Consider the following 20,799-nt stretch of genomic DNA (forward strand, 5'->3'; position numbering starts at 1 on the left):
CATGTCTCCAGACCCAAACCCTATTGAGCATCTGTGGGGCATCCTCAAACAGAAGGTGGAGGAGTGCAGGGTCTCTAACATCCACAAGCTCTGTGATGTCGTCATGGAGGAGTGGAAGAGGACTCCAGTGGCAACCTGTGAAGCTCTGGTGAACTCCATGCCCAAGAGAGTTAAGGCAGTGCTGGAAATTAATGGTGGCCACACAAAATATTGACACTTTGGGTCTAATTTGGACATTTTTGCTGAGGGGTGTACTCACTTTTGTTGCCAGCGGTTTAGACATTAATAGCTGTGTGTTGAGTTATTATGAGGGGACAGCAAATTTGCACTGTTATACAAGCTGTACGCTCACTACGTTACGTTGTAGCAAAGTGTAATTTCTTCAGTGTTGTCACATGAAAAGATATAATAAAATATTTACAAAAATGTGAGGGGTGTACTCACTTTTCTAAGATACTGTAGAGGGCCCTCTAGTTCCTCCTGTTTTTAACTGTATTGTAACTGTATTGTCTTCCCTCACATTGTAAAGCGCTGCGCAAACTGTTGGCACTATATAAATCCTGTATAATAATAAATGAGGTAGAAGAATGACATCTGCTTCTTCTATCAATGGATAGGAATCCGCTAAATATTTAAAGTATATTTCTACTTTTGCAGTCAAATTTTAGAAAAGCCAACTATATGTTTGGTATGTGTTTCCATTTATACAGCATACCTAAAACACATTTGTAAACACAGCATTAAAGATATATAGTTTTATATATATATATAGATGTCTCTACATGCATAGATTTATCATTGTATGTTGATGATACATTGATCTTTAACACTCTAATAATTTTAATCATATTTTGTCCTTCTTTTAGGTTTTGATTTGTGTGAGGTGGGCCAGGAAGAAGTCATTCTGAAAACTGGCAAACAAGCCAACAAAAGAACAATGCAATTTGCTCTGCAATCACTCCTCGCTCTTTTTGGTACTATTTTAATATGTATTTTTTTGTGATTTAAACATTAACCAGATGACCAAAACTAGTGAATGCTCAGACTTTCTATGTCCTAGAACTCCCCATAGTTTTAGGAGTATTCCAGCACACTAAAGCACACTAAAGATATGATTTATAACAGAGATCAAATAACAAAAAAAAGCAGTGATTACTCAGAATTTGTAGAATACGGTGTGGAACCTGTAGTGTCCTGCGGAGTGTTCTCAGCATGTTACTGCAAAGAATACTTCACAATAGATGCCAAAGTCATGGTATAGGTTTCCTTCTCATCTTTCCCAGAATGTTTTTGTTGTTCTTGTTTTCTTAGATTGAACAGGGCTTTGCTTGCTTGAGAGTTCTAAGGCAAGTGAAGTGGAAAGTTCAGTTACAAAGCACAATACTGTGCTTTTTAAATCTGTTCTAGTCTTTTCATCTTTAAAACTTTTAGGCCATACTGCTGCTTTAAAGCCCCCTAGTGCATTTATTTAAGAGAATTTTCAATAGCTTTATTGATATTTGCTTAGTCTTCATCCATACTATACTTTTTTTTTGGGAGAACATGTGTTGCTGTTTTAAGTACAGTTACAAAAACTCGCATGCACATTGTTTTCATTTAAAATTATTGACAAATCCTTTTTCTTTTTTAGATTCTACTGAGCTTCCGAAACGCCTTAGTCTTGACAGCTCTTCATCACTTGAATCACTGGCATCTGCACAGTCTGTGTCTAACCCAATGCCACCAGGGTATCCTGGCCATCCATTCTCTCCAATCTGTCCAGATGGCATGGCTTCAGATGCTATCTCAGTCTACAGTCTAAGTTCCATTGCTTCATCAATGAGTTTTGTCTCTAAACCAGATTGCTTACCTGAAGGAGAACACAAACTACGTCAAGACCATGACAGACCAAAAAATATTTATTCACTCAGGACCTCAGCTAGAGGCCAGTCTTCCCCACAAACCCAGATGTCATCAGGTAAAGAAGAACAGGAAGAGTATGAAGGATTTTCCATAATAAGCAATGAACCTCTTTTGTCATACACAGAAAGCCTTGATCCAAACCTTAGACAAGGCACCATTCAGGAAACAATACAAGTCTCTGTAAACTCAAAGGGCAGTATAAGCACACCTAACTCACCTGTAAAACTAGCTCTGATTCCAAGTCCAAACTCACCATTCCAAAAAGTTGGAAAACTTGTAAGCTCTGATACTGGGGAATCAGATCAGTCGAGTACAGAAACAGACAGTACAGTTAAATCTCAAGAAGAGAACAATCCTAAACTCAATCCTGAAGAGCTGGCTCAAAAAATTTTAGAAGAGACTCAAAGCCATCTGATTGCTGTTGAACGTCTTCAAAGAAATGGAAGTTTGAACAAAACAAGTCATTCACCTGATGGTGCTACAACACCAAATGGCAGTTCTTTGTTCAGGTCTTCAGAAACAAGTGCTTTTAGTAGACCTGTCCAGAAAGGGATGCCGTCTCCAGTTAATGTGAAACCAAAGCCTCCAACTAGAAGTTCCTCTCTTCAGAAGGTGAGCTCCGGGTATAACAGCCCAGCAAACTCTGAAACCTCTCTAAAAGAAGCAGCGAGCCTCCACAGTAACCAGCCTTCCCCAAGTTCAGATTCTCCCCACTTCAAGCTAAAATATCCTAGCTCCCCATATAGTTCCCATATTTCAAGATCTCCTCGAAATATATCCCCTAGCTCACGTCATCAATCTCCTGCAGGAAGTACCTCATCTCCAGCGCTTTCATACTCCTCTGCTGGTTCTGCCCGATCAAGTCCCGCTGATGCCCCAGATTTGGATAAATTAAAACTTGCTGCAATTGATGAAAAGGTGAAGGCTATTCACAATCTGAAGATGTTCTGGACAAGCGGCCCTCAGCAAACATCAGGTCCAATCAAAATACTGCGTGGAACTCCAGGAACAATGACTTCAAAGAAAGACGTTCTTAGCTTGTTAAACCTCTCTCCACGACATAACAAGAAAGAAGAGGCTGTAGATAATCTTGAACTTAAGGAACTATCTGCTCAGAAAAAGCAGGTTGATGCTGCACAGCCAAATCCACCAAATGGACACAAACACACAGAAAACATTAATGTAGCAAATATAACTCAATCCACCCCGTCTATTAACATGCCTGCTTCTCTACGCAGCTTAAAACTGTCCTCTGGAAATGGGTACAAGTTCCTTTCCCCAGGGAGATTTTTTCCTTCTTCAAAATGTTGAACTGTCTTTTATACAACTTTTAAGCCTGTTTTGCCATTTGTATATTGTTTATGTCCAATTGCCTTCATAAGTGACAGACTAAAATATTACATGTGAAGCAGAGGTTATAATGGTTGTCATTAAATCATAGGGTGAGGATGTTTCTAAGGTTTACCAAAAATTACATTCTGATATACTTGTATATAAAATTCAGTAGCAACATGGTCCACCTAGGTAATCACAATAAATTTAAAAAAAAAAAGATCTAAAACTGGAATGATATTTTCCAAGTTATTTCTTTCCATTTTTAAATAACCAGAGAGAAGTAAATACCGGTATTTGTATTTTTTAGTAATGGTTTTCTAGAACGAAAGATCAACACTGTTTTTTACTTTAGGTATTGTGGCTTCTTGGGTAAATACTTCATGTTAGACATTGCAAGCATTACATAGTGAATGATATTTATTTTTCTTAGGTAGGATAAGCTCTTATGTGATCTGATCTTAAAGTGCACATCAACCCTAAGCCTCTGTTCAATATGTTTGGCATCATGCTTCACTGTATACATTTATTTAAATCAAATTGCTTTTTTAACCACTTTAGGACATATGTCCTACGTCCTGCCTACGTCCTATGTTCCTGACATATGTCCTACATGCTGCCTTGTAGTGCTGCAGCTGTGAACTTGTTTTTTCATCTTCATCCGGTTCCTGGCTTTTAGGTAAAAGTGATCTGGCTGGCTTTACAGCTGCCTGATCATTTTCACAGGATAAACAACGTGCTGCCCCTCTGTGGTTCCCAGGCTCTCCCGCTCTTTTCAGGAGCCTGGGACCACAACAGACACTGTCAGGATGGCAAGCTAGAGAACCCCAAAGAACAGGCTTTGCCAAGTGTTCGCTGCAGAGTGTGGACCTGGAAGCACTCAGCTCTGAGCCCTTTTGGGTTCTGACTGCAAATCCGGGTAAACAGCAAATTAAGCACAGTCTCAATTCTGTTTAATGAATGCACACAGTTCTGACATATTTGATATCCATTTACTCAACTCAAACTGATCTTTTGTTTTGTACATTACATGGGTGATTATATTGTGTTTGTGTGCATTAAAATGTGTATTTTTTACTGAAACTATAGATTTTATAAACAGTTGCACAAATATTGTGCGATATAAAAAAATTGCAGCTACCAACTTTTTATCCTACTGTATAGGGTCTCTGCGTTCAGAAAATATATGTTTTGGGATTTTAATTTTCTAGCCAGAAATGCTAATTGTACTATGTGTACAAAGTGGTTAAATCTGTTGCAAAGTTTCTTTCCTGGAGATCCTGACAGTAACAGCACTTTCTGCAGCAGGATAACAACAGTAAGCCACTGACTCGCAATTAGCAGCAGTGCTCCTTTAGTTGGTCATTGGGCTTCTTATCTGATAGACCTAATAGGCAGCCCAGCAGCCAACTGAAGAACACACATGACAAGCTGGCAATGCTGCTGTTGATTGAGAGGCAGTGGCTTATGAAAATTGATTACAATGAGACTTGATGCCAAAAAGAAAAATAGATTTTGGGTTTACATAACCTTATGCGTGCTTACAAAGGCTGTATACAGAACTACAAAGGTAATATGTAAAGTGTAGAACCCATAACAATGAATTCTATTTCAGTTTAGGTCAGGGATGAATTGTGATGAGTTGTTATGAGTAACTTTTAAATTGCATATTGTTCTTTGCCTTATTTAAAAAACCTGTATGACTATATACATGCTTTTATGCTCTCTGAGTATAAGCCACTCCTGAGCAAAGAATCACATTTTCTGCTTGAGTGGACATATATGTGGATAAGCATATGGTATACCTGGTAGTTCACAAATAGGCAGTGACTGCATTTTCACCATGGCACCTCAGGTAGGGAGTTGTACTTTGTGACTATCCCCAAGAACCCTTCTTAGTGGCCTTGGGCATTTGAGAGTGAGCCATACAACTTAAGAGTACTAAGTATGTTGACTCTTTCCCAATATATTCCATACTACATCATAAGATGAAAAATGAGGTCAACTAGCCACTTTCTCTAAGTCACCACGGAGAAATGTGCTTCAGACAGTTCTTCGTAAAGTCCATTTGGGCAGGAAAGTCCTGTTTGTTGTAAGCAGAAGCCTCTAATACATTGATAATGACTATGAACCCCTATGTATCACCAGGTTCTTAGTAAGGTCTGATTAAGCCAGGTTTTTGTTGCTGTTTTTCTTTCTACACTTATTTTACTCAAAAGTAAAATGTAGATTTTCAATTACACAGTTACAGAATTTGTTTTTATACCATCAAACTTCTTTTATGCAGAATCATTTGTTCAAACATATTTAGGAATGAAGAAATCTTAGCATAATTTACCCAAAATCTGTAATTAACTTTTAGACCCATTCTAAGAATAAATAGGATATATTTTGTATGAATTGGGGCTTGAAAACCAAGGCATTCTCTTCTATTTTATTTATACATGTGTCAAAACACAGTTGATGAATGTTCTATAAAAAAAAACATCTGACAATAAAGACAAATTCTGAGTGATGTTGAGATGAATACAACGCTTGCTTCTGCAATCCACTATAGATAGCTAATTGCAGGTATGATAATCAGAGAAGTTTTCTGGCACAATGAAGTAAACATTAAGATCTGTGTATCTTATTGGACAGTAAAGTAAATGCAGGTGTTAAGAAATAGGCCTAAGGAGCAATTTTAGTCTCATGCTAAGGGGCCACATAACCACTTGTTGCAGGAAAGATGATTTACCAACAGGCTATAAAGTTTTGAGAATAAAATCACCCATGTAATTTATTCATATTTGGAATTAAAACGATTTTGAAACGTTAATGATAAGGTGATCATTGTGTAAGGGCCCTTTTCCCAAGGCATAAATGTTAATTGTCATGACACAAGATATCATTTAATGAGTGTCTTTATTATTTAAGTGGGTTTTTTAATTTACCTGAAGAGTTATCAAGCACCATCTTAAATCATTAAAAAGTTTAAAGGTCCTGCAAGATACAAGCTTTCATGTTATGACTAACTGCAACCGAGCTGCATGCTGGTGGGCCGCTGGTGGGCCGGCTGCCTTATCAGAGTGTTCTGCTTTCTTTTCTTAGAATGTAAGTGCAGAAACAGCAGATCATGATTTTATCTTCCACACACACACATTTATTTAATTAGGAGTGACATACATTTATAATAATTTATGTTGTGTAGTAGACGTGTGCACAAGAGGCGGGGACTATATTCATCATTAACTTTCAAATAATTATTACAGAATGGAATCATACAGAGTCTAGAACACTTAAGGTAAAATCAGAGCGAGAACTGCTTCTTGCAACATGACAACCCACACAGAAAAAAAAACACAAAAACATGAAAAAATGGATACAAGCCTCAAAACTGTTCTTTTATAAATCACATTACTTTGGCAGATCTAATCATATCCACTGTGATTTTGAAGCATTGTAAGGCAGGCCATAGGTTATGAGATTTATTTTCCTGCAACCATGGGTTGCAGAAAAAAAAAATCACTCCATTGCTCCATCAACACATTCAGTGTTGATGGGGTAATCCCCCCCATGCGGAGCTATTGTGTAATCATATCGGGGGGAGCCGTCCCTACCAGGAGAACATAGTGATTATTGCAAGTGGCTCTAGCAGCGGGCAATAATTGCATCCCAGTAATCTGACATGCTAGTCCCTGCTGAACTGGCTGGGATTCAAACCATCTATGGTATTCTTAAGTGAAGCATTGACCTTCATTACTACTCACTGGGGTTGGTTTACTTAAAGAGTATATATTTCACTTGAATCCTTAAAACCTTCTAGTAATGTGCAAAGCTAATCTCATTTAGAAACTCCTTCGAACGCAAAGGGGTGTTTACAGTGAATACAGCTTGTGGCTAAAGTAAAAATGTACTCCTTTAACCACTTTAGCTCCGGAAGGTTTTACCCCCTTCCTGACTAGGCCATTTTTTGTGATACGGTACTGCGTTGCTTTACCTGACAATTTCGCGGTTGTGCGACAGTGTACCCAAATAAAATTGATGTCCTCTTTTTCCCACAAATAGAGCTTTCTTTTGCTGGTATTTGATCACCTCTGCAGTTTTTATTTTTTGCACTATAAACAAAAGAAAGACAGACAATTTAAAAAAAAAAACAATATTTTTGACTTTTTGCTAGAAAACATATCCCATAAAAAAATGTAAAAAAATCCCATTTCTTCATACATTTAGGTCAATATGTATTCTGCTACATATTTTTGGTAAAAAAAAAATCCCAATAAGCGTATATTGATTGGTTTGTGCAAAACTTATAGTGTCTACAAACTATGGGATAGATTTAGTGACTTTTTTAAAAAATATATTTTTTACTAGTAATGGCGGCAATCTGAAACTTTTAACGGAACTTCGACATTGTGACAGAGAAATCTGACATTAAGTGATACTTTTTGGGGAATAGTGACACCAATACAGTGATCAGCGCTAAACAAAATGCACTGTCGATGTGTAAATGACACTGGCAAGGAAGGGGTTAACATCGGGGGCAATCAAAGGGTTAAATAAGTTCCCTACAAGTGCTTTTTAACTGTAGGGGGAATGCTTTGACTAAAAGAAAACAGAGATCCGTGTTTCTGCTTAGCAGAAACACAAGATCTCCATTTTCCTCTCTGGCAGAGCGGTGGTCTGCCTTGTTTGCATAGGCAGACTGCCATTCTGCCTCTCTACAAATGAATGCTGGGTTCCCGGCAAACATTGGGTGTACCCCAGAGCCGAAGAAGATGATGACATACAGGTATGTGAATTTGCACTTAAGGGCCGCCCTCCCGCAGTTCATGTACATGGGGCGGTCCTTAAGCGGGGTAATAAAGAATCCCCAATATCACACTGTGACATGGGTCTATTTAAGTCAAAGAACAATGTATAGAGTTGAAAATATTTTTATTATTATATCAACATTCCAAAAAAGAAACATGTAAGAAAGACACACCAGTAATGAAGGAGAACAGCAGGTCGTCTCAATGGCTATTGCCCACAGCATGCAAACCAACAGTATATCATAGAAATTTTGGATAGTGTCACATTAGAGAAAACAGATTGAATAAAAGAAACATTATGATATAGTGCACTCTGCAAAAGAACCAAATCTGAAAGGTATAGAAAACAAAAATATGGCATGGACCGTTTTCCAATCCATCAAAATGGTCAATTTGCAAGCAACCTGATATGGTGTTAATACGGTAAATTAACTTTTTGTCATGTTATACTTAGAGATAAAAAGGAAAAAAGAGAAAGGAAAGGAGAAAAAAAGAGAGAAATCAGAAAGGAGAAGGGGGAGAGCTGGGATGATACTCTGGAAATGCTGAATTTAGTAGGATCGGTGGGTTCAGGAGGGGCGCCACAACAATAGTTATAAGGCCTAAAACTGAAGAAACTGATATGAGAGACCAGAGAAAGCAAAGAACAATGTAAAGAACGCATTGCAACCAATCATGTAGTTAGATTAGAAAAATATTATGTCTAGGGATTATTGAATTTGGCTCATTATCATTGCCCTTTGCAGTCCTGCAGGGAATATAAACTAATATCAAGCTAGGAAAAGCTACAGATTGGCTTAGCAGCATGTTACACATGGAGTCTATAGCCACCTTTTCCCCAACACCCTAAGCTGTAGCTCCAAATTCCTGTACAGATTATGACTTTTACAAAGTTAAAAGGTGCTCGTGCTATGCACTTCCCACCATCTTGTGTGGCAGTACTCTGGTGTGATATTAGGCTGCACAAGCACAAGAACCACTGCAGCTCTTAAAAAAATTAATTGGTTATTTTTATTTTGTATTAATAAATTCATTAGATCAACGTAGCTTAGAAAGAGTTTCCGATCAAAGCTTTTTGCCTGATGGGAAGCAATGGTTTACATACAGAATGGCAAGAACCATCGAGTCTTGTGGTTCCTACAATTACACCTAAAGCTGAACTCCCTGTGCTCCTGGAAAACAGATAAATACACAGATTTTATACATATATGGGTTACCTGACAAAGGGTTTATATTTCCATACATCCAGTCCTGAGATTATCACAGTGCAATTACACAGCATGGTCCTATCCAGCAGGGGAAGAGATTTGATTTCTCTTCTCTGAAATTAGGTTACACCCTTTCAAGCCTTGTTACTACTACATCCTGTGACTGGACAGCGAAAAGACAAGCAGAACAATTATAAGATAATTTCTCTGTCACTCTGCTCTTTTCTCCTATTAGCATGCTCCTTGTTAGCAGATACGCACTGCAGTACAACTGGCTTCTTGTGCTGCTTCTCCCTTTTACTGCCTAAACTCTGGCTGATACCAGGTCAATTTCAGGTCTTTACACTACTGACATTGAAAATTAATTTAATGATGTATCAATGAAAGCAAATACAGTGCCTTGCGAAAGTATTCGGCCCCCTTGAACTTTGTGACCTTTTGCCACATTTCAGGCTTCAAACATAAAGATATAAAACTGTAATTTTTTGTGAAGAATCAACAACAAGTGGGACACAATCACAATATTTTAACAAATAAAAAACTGAAAAATCGGGCGTGCAAAATTATTCAGCCCCCTTAAGTTAATACTTTGTAGCGCCACCTTTTGCTGTGATCACAGCTGTAAGTCGCTTGGGGTATGTCTCTATCAGTTTTGCACATCGAGAGCTCAGTGAGGTTGGATGGAGAGTGTTTGTGAACAGCAGTTTTCAGTTCTTTCCACAGATTCTCGATTGGATTCAGGTCTGGACTTTGACTTGGCCATTCTAACACCTGGATATGTTTATTTGTGAACCATTCCATTGTAGATTTTGCTTTATGTTTTGGATCATTGTCTTGTTGGAAGACAAATCTCCGTCCCAGTCTCAGGTCTTTTGCAGACTCCATCAGGTTTTCTTCCAGAATGGTCCTGTATTGGCTCCATCCATCTTCCCATCAATTTTAACCATCTTCCCTGTCCCTGCTGAAGAAAAGAAGGCCCAAACCATGATGCTGCCACCACCATGTTTGACAGTGGGGATGGTGTGTTCAGGGTGATGAGCTGTGTTGCTTTTACGCCAAACATAAGGTTTTGCATTGTTGCCAAAAAGTTTGATTTTGGTTTCATCTGACCAGAGCACCTTCTTCCACATGTTTGGTGTGTCTCCCAGGTGGCTTGTGGCAAACTTTAAACGACACTTTTTATGGATATCTTTAAGAAATGGCTTTCTTCTTGCCACTCTTCCATAAAGGCCAGATTTGTGCAGTATATGACTGATTGTTGTCCTATGGACAGAGTCTCCCACCTCAGCTGTAGATCTCTGCAGTTCATCCAGAGTGATCATGGGCCTCTTGGCTGCATCTCTGATCAGTCCTCTCCTTGTATGAGCTGAAAGTTTAGAGGGACGGCCAGGTCTTCGTAGATTTGCAGTGGTCTGATACTCCTTCCATTTCAATATTATCGCTTGCACAGTGCTCCTTGGGATGTTTAAAGCTTGGGAAATCTTTTTGTATCCAAATTCGGCTTTAAACTTCTCCACAACAGTATCTCGGACCTGCCTGGTGTATTCCTTGTTCTTCATGAGGCTCTCTGCGCTTTAAACGGACCACTGAGACTATCACAGTGCAGGTGCATTTATACGAAGACTTGATTACACACAGGTGGATTTTTTTTATCATCATTAATCATTTAGGTCAACATTGGATCATTCAGAGATCCTTACTTCTGGAGAGAGTTTGCTGCACTGAAAGTAAAGGGGCTGAATAATTTTGCACGCCCAATTTTTCAGTTTTTTATTTGTTAAAAGAATTTGAAAATATCCAAAAAATTTCATTCCACTTCATTATTGTGTCCCACTTGTTGTTGATTCTTCACAAACAATTACAGTTTTATATCTTTATGTTTGAAGCTTGAAATGTGGCAAAAGGTCGCAAAGTTCAAGGGGGCCGAATACTTTCGCAAGGCACTGTATATAGTTATTTGCATTGTTTAAATTGTTTTAATATGCTCTAGACTAGAGCATGGTCACACCTAACCTGGTTACAACTAGTCAAAGAGTTAGGCCATACTGGAGTAAAACACTGAACTTTACATAGTTTACTTGGGCCAAAAAAACACAGCTTCCTCTGATTGGCTGAGTCAGAGAGGTGGGCTGATGATGTCACAACCTCTGACTCAGCCAATCAGTGGAAGCTTTGTATTCATTACGAGAATACATTGCTTTTTATGAATGGCTGAGCGAGGCTCAGATAGACTCTATTGTGTTCTGAGTATGAGACAGGAAAGTCTCGGCTGGAAGCCGGAACACAGCGCTGTATGGTGTATGTAGCCTCAGCACATCCAGCGGCCTCACATGTCAGTGAGGGACATAGTTAGTTTGGGCCTATGTAAGGTGTAACAAAAGCTGGAGTTCAGAGTTAAAGTAAAAAATACGTACCCCTCTTCCAACGGGCTGACGCTGGCAAGCTCCCTCACGGTCACCGGCATCTTCTTCCTGGCTTCTTTCAGGTGCTGGTCTTTGGCCATCTTGGTTGGCCAGCATGGGATGACGTCACTCCCACACATGCATGGGAGTCATTCAACCCAGCACACTGGTACTGTGCCCGAAATGTAAACTGAACTGCGCATGCACATTATGCAGGAGATTGCAAACAGGCAGGCTTATTTTATTGTATTAGAGACATTGCAATGTCTGCACCAAAGCTCCTGCCTGTTCACAATTTATTTTATTTTAACTTTAGTTCCACTTTAACTGAGAGTGGATTTGATGTCATCAGGAACAGTTGTCTGTTTTTAATGTTTTTGAAAGTCTCTCCAAAAAATGAGGACACATTCCTATTTCTCCACAGAAAAAAAGAAGAGTCCATTCAATGACACATTAGTTCCATTGTGTATCAACATACACTAAAGCCTTGTACAAATGCGTCGAAAATCGGCAGGGAATTTTCGTCCGACGACCGATCTGCCGATTTTCGGCTTGTTAGTATGATGCTTCCGACAACCGACTCCGACTTTTCGGCCGAAAAAAATCTGGTGTGCAGGCTATAAAATTTTTGTCCGCCGTCAAAACACATCCGATTTTCGTGCAGTCAGTACAGATTTCGACAGGGAAAAATCTAATGAGCAAGACTAGGCATGCTCAGAGAAGAAAGAACACAAAGAAAGCAAACCAACACATGACATCACTTCTGAAGTAGAATTTTGTCGGGCGAGAAAATTCGCTTGCAGTCTAGGCACATTCCAACCAACAAAACACAACTCTAGACAAAAGACGGACGATCGGTCGGCCGATAATCGTTGCGTGTGTACTAGGCTTAAATCACAAGAATGAGCAGACCTTTCATTTTAATTTATCCATGAGCCATCTGACCAGGCCTAACCCAATACAGCTTTTCATGGTGACAGAGATAACACGGAACTCTATTACAGAATACAGAATCCCTTCTAATATAATCACAATGGGTATCATTACTTGCTTTAACGAGTGTTTGTAGAATTATGCACTTTAATCTAGTTGTCTGTATACTGACTGTAACATATAATCTAGAGATTCTGCCACTGGTTGAAAAGACTAATTCTATGTAATAGCAATGGTGTACGTTAATAAATAGAAGTCCTGATTACTTTTCTTCTATGATATATAGCAGAGGTTGGAAATGAATCCCTCTCCACCGGTTGTTGATCCAACAAGCATGGTGGTAGTTATGGTTCCACCACGCAGAGGAAGTTCTAACTCTGCATTAGGACCACAGAACGCTCCATAAAAGAACCCTGCTTCCTTGAAATTTTTTAGTCTTTGATCAGTTTACAAAACCACTTTTTGTATTTGTATTTTGTAGCTCTGAGCTTGACACTGTTGTATCCACATATCCCTATGCAAAACATTTTGATCCCTTTGAATAATCAGGGGCTGTCGATAGTATTATTTGCAGAGACTTCCAGGATCCGAGTGGAATTCAAAATCCTGTAAATAGAAACTTTGCTGCATGCATGTTTTGTGAACTGAGCCCTTGAAATCCATCCGTGTTTGTGTAGCAGTGGGTTTGGCGATAGATGATCTTTACTTTTCTGTAAGGAGAAATTTACACTCATATCAAGACTGCGAATTATCCTAACAAGCTGTCGTTTTTCGGAGCGTCCCCTGTATCTGTGTGTCTGATCTATTTTGACTTTGTAAATTAAACAATGTTTTTTTTTTTGTTTTTTTTTTCTGGGCAGCACTAAACTTTTTTATATAATATAAAAATTTACCTTGTACAAAGTATTTCATATTTTTTATTGAAACTGCAAAAGGCACTTGGCCTATCTCTTTGTGATTTGTGTTTATTAAAGCATGAAAACTATATATGATGTGTCATATACCAGATACAATGCTAAAACATTGTTGAAGCCATATTTGTCTTTTTTCTATGGTGCTGCGGTTTCCCTACCTGGCAGTATGAAGTCATTATCATGATCTGAATAAAGCAATTGGAAAACACACTCTTTTCATGTATAATTCGTCTGTCTATTTGAGAAAGATATTACACTCATGCATGCCATAACTTGCTTTGTCTTCTTTGTAAGGGGAACTTAAAGTGTTATGCCCCGTACACACTATCAGATTATCTGAAGACTTTTGTCTGCAGACTTACCAAAACCATATAATATGAGGTCAAACCTAAACACTTTCAATTTGTATGCAATCCGGCAGGCCCTTGCACTACATAGAAAAGGTAAATCTGCAGACAAAAGTCTTCAGATAATCTGCACGTGTGTATGGGGCATTACTAAACCGAGGACCCTGCATTTACTATATCTGATCTCCCACAGTACAAAGTACATGCACTTATTTTAGTAAATATAAACTGCTAAATACTTTTTCTCATCAGCAGTATATAACAGTCTTGTGACTTTCATCAGTGTCCGGCCAACCACTGGTTAAAGCTTATAGGAGGAGTTTTCATTCTCGAGCCTGCATGACCCCTATCCCTCTGTCTGGAGAGTGCTGATTGGCCCCGTGCTAATCACATGCACCCTCCCAGAAAAAAAAAACACTCTCTAGCAATGCACACCAAGCTAAGCATGTGCAGAATGCCTCCTAGGGCTCTGTACTATCAGCAAATGGATTGGGGACAGTGGTGAAAAGAGAGGATCAGAGAAAACAGGATCAAACAGCCTTTTTACCCAATGTAGGGAATTACCCCTTAGGTTCCACAGTGAGTATAACAACCATGCTTTACTCCATATGCAGACTGATTTTACTGTTGTGGGTTTACTAACACTTTAAAGTTACACTAAACAATATTCCTAGTCTTCAAAAATAACGTCCAATAATAGATGGCCCTGAAATTTACTTTTAATTAAAGTGTCACTAAAGCTACGTCATAAAAAACTATCAGTAAATGCTATATTACATGCTGCTCTTACTCCCTCAGTCACTATGAGACTTGTTTTCTGATTATTGCAAAAAACCTGGTTGATTCTGCTGCTCTCTATCTCCACCTTCTGTGCAAGTCCCCAATTCAGCTAGGGTGGCAACTCTTCACATACTCATTTTTCAGTGAGATTCTATGCTGAGCATTTCCTCCCTATCACATCGGAGAGCCCATGTGACTACAGAGTCACACATGTGGGCTTATACACAGTGGTAAATGACAGCCCACTCCCTCTCTCCTCCTCCTCCATGCCCACCAGCTAAGCACAATGGGAGCGGGATATTGCATGTAGATTACTGGAGGCTTCACCTCCCTCTTATTCTAAGATACAGACTGGAGTATTGTGACTGGCAGATATCTGCCCACATCGTGTTATTTCCACAAAATAAAGATTTAATTTCAAATATATATTTGTACGTCAATGTAAAACAGTTTATTGGTAGTATTTATTTATTTTTACTCTGTAGTTGAAAGTCTGTTTTTTTTTTTTTTTTTTAATATGTGACCAGTAGCAGAGGACTAGAAGCTCCTCCTGTGTGTGTTTCCCTGCAGACAGGCTGAGAAAGAGCTGGGTCATGTGACATCGATTAGTAAAAAGGTACTTATATATATTTTTTTTATTAAAATAATAACAGTGCCATCATCCATATATAGAAATAGGAGGGAGAATGTAAATTAAACCTCCCCCCCCCCTTACTTCCTTGTTTGGAATGAGCAGTGAACATTAGTTGTGATAATGTGCACTGCTCTAGAATGTGCACTGCTCTACACACTAAATCCCATAGTAGACAGTGCACAGCAGTCCCTAGTCCATTTTAGGAGCGAACAAGAGAAGGATGGCTGCATCCCTACATCCAGTGTTTAGGTTAGGTGCAGCATGATGTTGCATGCAATAAACACACAGAGTCCTGACATGCAAAGAATGTTGTACTGAACAGTAAATCAACACTCAACAGGCCCAGATGAGAGCTCACCTGTCCAGAGCAACTTACAGGCATGCAAAGAAGGACACTGATCAGAAGACTCTGGGATACTGACAGCATCTGCCAAAAGCAGCAAAGTGCAGCCTGGCCAGTCTGACCCAAATGGGAAGCTTCATTAAGAGGTAGAAATAGTCCCTGCTCTCTTCCTCCTTCACTGGAAACGTTCATTTTTGCTATCACAGTCCCTGACAGATGGGGACCCTGTCCCTAACCTGTCCACTTGCACCAAACTCAGGGTTCAGAATCTTAAATAGACTCTACCTGACCCAAGATGGCCACCGAAGTCACACGGGGCACCAGCATTCAATCGGATAGCTGCCTTCCTGTCACCGAGCCAATCATGGAGGACTTTGCTCTTTCGAAGTGCAACAGTACAGAAGTGCAGCAGGACAAAAGTGCATAGTTTTGAACAGCAGTAGATTGAAAACAGCAGGAGTTTGGAGACAACCAACTATCTTTGGTTAGTACCAGTGTTTGAATTTACATAAATCTTTTTAAAATATCTGGTTTAGTTCAGTGCAATATTTGTTTGGCATTTGTTATTCATAGTACTTTTTGAAAGCTGGGATGCTGTCCCAGTTGTATGCAGATTTCTAGCCTACGTGATGACATTACTTGTCTAAATTTCTTGGTTTGTGCCCTGCAGTCTGAGATCAGGAGGCTGTCTAAGCCATTTCTTTCTGTTGAGCTGCCCTGCAAAAAGCCACCTCTTCCTCAAAGATTGCACAGGAGAAGGGCAGTGTGGACAACTGTTGGGTCTGAAAGAGTGAGACCTGTGGACCATAAACATGTAGCTTTTGGTGTGACACTGCATAACCCCTATAGCAGATCATGTCAAACGAATCCAAATGAATTATTTAGCTATATTACCAAGGTTTTGGACCAGGGTCGTGCTGTGAACATAGCATATCTTGGTTAAAGGCATTTGATACAGTTCTACATAATAACCTAATATAAAAGTTGTACAAGCTAGGACCTAACCTCTAGGTGGTTCAGTGGATATGCAGTTGGCTATAGCAGTGTTTCTCAAACTTTTTTAGTCAAGGCACCCCTAAAATTATGGACAATCTCAAGGCACCCCATTCTAAAATGTAAAAAACTATTTTAATAGTTTTCCATAATACATCAACATCCACACACGTAGCACAACCAACGTTAGAGGTGATTTATTCTTCCAAATCCAATCCACTTTTGCACACTGACTTGTATTCCAATGTTTCTCTTGCTCCATCATTTAGCTAATGTGACCCTAGCTCTGATAGAGAGGGGCAGGGGAGGGTCATTAGTTATTAGGACGCTGGCGCCTAGAAGGTTGCAATGGTGCACAATGAAAACGTATAGCTTTGTGTAACTAAAAAGCAGGCTTCATCCATCTGCTGGATTGTATACAATTTTGGGGCAATTTTAAGGCATTTTGCCAAGGCACCCCTGAAGAAACCTCAAGGCACCCAAGGGTGCCTAGGCACCCTAGTTGAAAAAGGCTAGCCTAAAGGACAGATACCAGAGTGTGCTTGTAAATGGGGTTCAATCAGAACAGAGACCAGTCACTAGTGGTGTGCCACAAGGCTCTGTACTGGGTTCTGTTCTATTTAATCTATATGTAAGTGATATAACTAAAGGTTTGTTGGGCAAGGTATGTATTTTTCCTGATGATACAAGGGTGTGTAATAGGGTTGATATCCCTGGAGGTGTCTGTAACATGGAACACTATTTGGCATTGCTGGAAGATTGGTCAAAGCAGTGGAAATTGCACTTCAATGTTTCTAAATGTAAAATAATGCACCTAGGGCAGTGATTGCAAATCTTTTTGAGCCTGAGTGCCCAAACTGCAACACAAAACCAACGTATCTATTTCAAAGTGCCAGTGGGTTAATACTGATGGTGAGAAGGTGATATATCGCCTCCCAGCCACCTATCAACTGCCTTCTGAAAATTGATCCACCATAGATTGCTTCTCAGAGGGACAGCAAGGGCTACTGTATATGCAAGTGCACCCCAACCCAGCTGCTCACCTCTGCACCCCAAAGCCCTCCTCTGTGCTTACTTCTACATAGTCTACTCTGCATATTATTGCACCCCACTAAGCTGCTGACCTCTGCACACTGCCTCTTTACTCATCTTTGCACCCCACCCTACTGCTCATCATTGCAGTCCAAATGGTTAACCCCCCCTTCCATCTGCTCACTGTTACATAGTTACATAGTTACATAGTTAGTCAGGTTGAAAAAAGACACAAGTTGAAAGAGTGTATCAACGTGCCTTACTGAAATATTATATTTCATAATACATTTCAGCTCATGCCCACTTTCCAATGGAATGTGGTCCCTTGCAATTACATATTAACGAGTCAGACTAACACACCTCATTCACACACCCTGGACACTTGGCAGTTGGATATTTTGCATATAGACGACAGACAACACCTGAACACAATTGACAATTGCTTACATTAACACATCAGACAGCTGAACACAGATGGAGCGGCTTTCCCACAAAACACAATTTTGACAGAGATGTATGGGAACGCAAGGACCTTTTCATGTATTGTTTCTGTGAGATATGTTCTATTGATAAGTTGACCCATGAATTGTAACTGGTTTAAACAGGGTTTTGCCGCCCAAATTTCCTTTAAATGTGTGAGCGAAACTTGAAATAAACTAGATGTGTCTACGCTATGCTTAAGTTGCTATGTGTCATCGCATCTCCTGGCCAGCAGACGGAGAATTCACTATACAGGGGGAGTTGGGACTGAAGGGCCGTATATCATCTTGTAATTGCCTCCTGACGAGATTGAGCTAACACAAGTTCATCTGGCTCAACCAATAAAAAACAAAAAAGAAAGAAAGTGAAGAAAACACAACCATACAATCCCATATTTACAATCCTATACCCGCAATTGATTCAAAGGAAGGCGAAAAACCCCAGCAAAGCATGATCCGATTTGCTACAGCAGGGCAAAAAAATTCCTTCCTGATCCCCAAACGGATATTCCCTGGATCAACTTTACCTATAAATATTAGTACCCAGTTATATTATTTACACCTAGGAAAGAATCCAGGCTTTTTTTTTAAAGCAATCTACTGAGCTGGCCAGAACCACCTCTGGAGGGAGTCTATTCCACATTTTCACAGCTCTTACTGTGAAGAAATCTTTTCCGTATTTAAAGAGAAAATCTCCTTTCCCCTAGATATAAAGAGTGACCCCTTGTCCTCTGTGTTGACCTTAAAGTGAACAACTCAACACCAAGTTCATAAGTGAACCCCTTATGTATTTATACATGTTGATCATATCCCTCCTTAATCTCCTCTTCTCAAGAGAGAATAAATTCAGTTCCTCTAATCTTTAGTCATAGCTGAGCTCCTCCATGCCTCTTATCAGTTTGGTTGCCGTTCTCTGCACTTTCTCCAGTTCCCCGATATCCTTTTTGAGAACTGGTGCCCAAAACTGAACTGCATATTACAGATGAGGTCTTACTAATGATTTTTACAGGGGCAAAATTATATCTTTCTCTCTCTGGAGTCCATGCCTCTGTTAATACAAGAAAATACTTTGCTTTGGAAACCGCAGCTTGGCACTGCATGCTATTATTAAGCTTATGGTCTACCAGAACACCCATATCCTTCTCTGCTATGGATTCCCCCAATTCTACTCCCCCTAGTATGTATGACGCATGCATATTCTTAGCCCCCAAGTGAATAACTTTACATTTATCAACATTAAACTTAATTTACCACATAGTTGCCCAATGAAACAGTGCATTGAGGTCAGCTTGTAAGTTGGAGACCTCCTGTAAAGAAGTTATTCCACTGCAAAGCCTGGTGTCATCAGCAAAGTCTGAAATGCTACTTTTAATCCCAGACCCTATATCTCTGAATTCTATCTTTTAGGCAATTTTCTATTAATTTACAATTTAGTCGTTCCAAGCCTGTAGACTTTACCTTACACATTAGCTGACCCAGTATTACAGAAACCTGAATGCTGTACCTGATGGAGCATCCAGCGTGGCAATGGTAAGTAGGACTCTCAAGCCGTCTTCTGTTTGTTTGCATCCACTTCTCTGACACCATTCAGGAGATGATGGTGGGTGGGAACTGGGGGAGGGGTGGGGTTTGCATATGGCCGGTCGCGTGATTTACATATGAATGCCATGCTATTTATACAGTATCTCACAAAAGTGAGTACACCCCTCACATTTTTATAAATATTTTATCTTTTCATGAGACAACACTGAAAAAATGACACTTTGCTACAATGTAAAGTAGTGAGTGTACAGCTTGTATAACAGTGTAAATTTGCTGTCCCCTCAAAATAACTCAACATACAGACATTAAAGTCTAAACCGCTGGCAACAAAAGTGAGTACAACTCAAAGTGAAAATGTCCAAGAGTTCTTTGCCATGAGGGGCCATGTTGAACTTCCAGTGACCAGTATGAGAGAGTGTGAGCGATAACACCAAATTTAACACACCTACTTCCCATTCACACATGAGACCTTGTAACACTAATGAGTCACATGACACCGGGGAGGGAAAATGGCTGATTGGGCCCAATTTGGACATTTTGACTTAGGGGTGTACTCATTTTTGTTGCCAGCAGTGTAGACATTAATGGCTGTGTGTTGAGTTATTTTGAGGGGACAGCAAATTTACACTGTTATATAGGCTTTACACTCACACATTCAAACAAAGCTCCTAGCTGTCCCTCACTCAGAAGAAATGTCCCTCAATCCTACCCATTTGTCCCTCTTTTTTTGGTCCGATCCACGATTGTCTGTAAAATGCATTATTCAACCACCAAAAATGTTATACAACTCTTTTATCCATCCTCTGTATTACTGTATTTATTACTTTAAAAAACTGGTGCAGGGGGAAAGGAGTGGTGAATACTTGTACTTTGTACTTTTGCATTTCACCACTTCCTGTCTCCCATACATATATGTACTGTACGTCCTTGGAAGGGAAGGGTGATATCTCACTCATCGCTGTTGCTGCAGGAATGATCAAGATATAATTTGCTTTTGATGGCAATTCCCTACAAAACAAAGTAATCCTAGCAGCTTTAGAGCTGCTGGATTACTTTTAGATGTGGTGGAAGGAGATCTCACCCCCTCCCACCGCCGCCACCTTTACCAGGCTCACCTGTGCGATCAGGAAGCCTGGTAGGGATGCGACTGGCGGCATCCTCTACC

General features: G+C 39.7%; 1 protein-coding gene across 3 annotated transcripts in view; it reads left to right on the forward strand.

Moving 5' to 3' along the window:
- TTC28 (tetratricopeptide repeat domain 28) overlaps positions 1-3,812 on the forward strand; it is an 866,848-nt gene extending 863,036 nt beyond the window's left edge. For all 3 annotated transcript variants that reach the window (XM_082244143.1, XM_082244144.1, XM_082244145.1), the window contains 2 exons: positions 867-974; positions 1,631-3,812. In XM_082244143.1, coding sequence (XP_082100269.1) covers positions 867-974; positions 1,631-3,213 — 1,691 coding nt within the window. In that variant the 3' untranslated portion in view covers positions 3,214-3,812. The remainder of the gene's footprint in view (positions 1-866; positions 975-1,630) is intronic.
- The last annotated feature ends 16,987 nt before the right edge of the window (positions 3,813-20,799 follow it).

This window comes from Pelophylax lessonae (genome assembly GCF_965119305.1).
Source record: "Pelophylax lessonae genome assembly, chromosome: 1".
Taxonomy (NCBI): domain Eukaryota; kingdom Metazoa; phylum Chordata; class Amphibia; order Anura; family Ranidae; genus Pelophylax; species Pelophylax lessonae.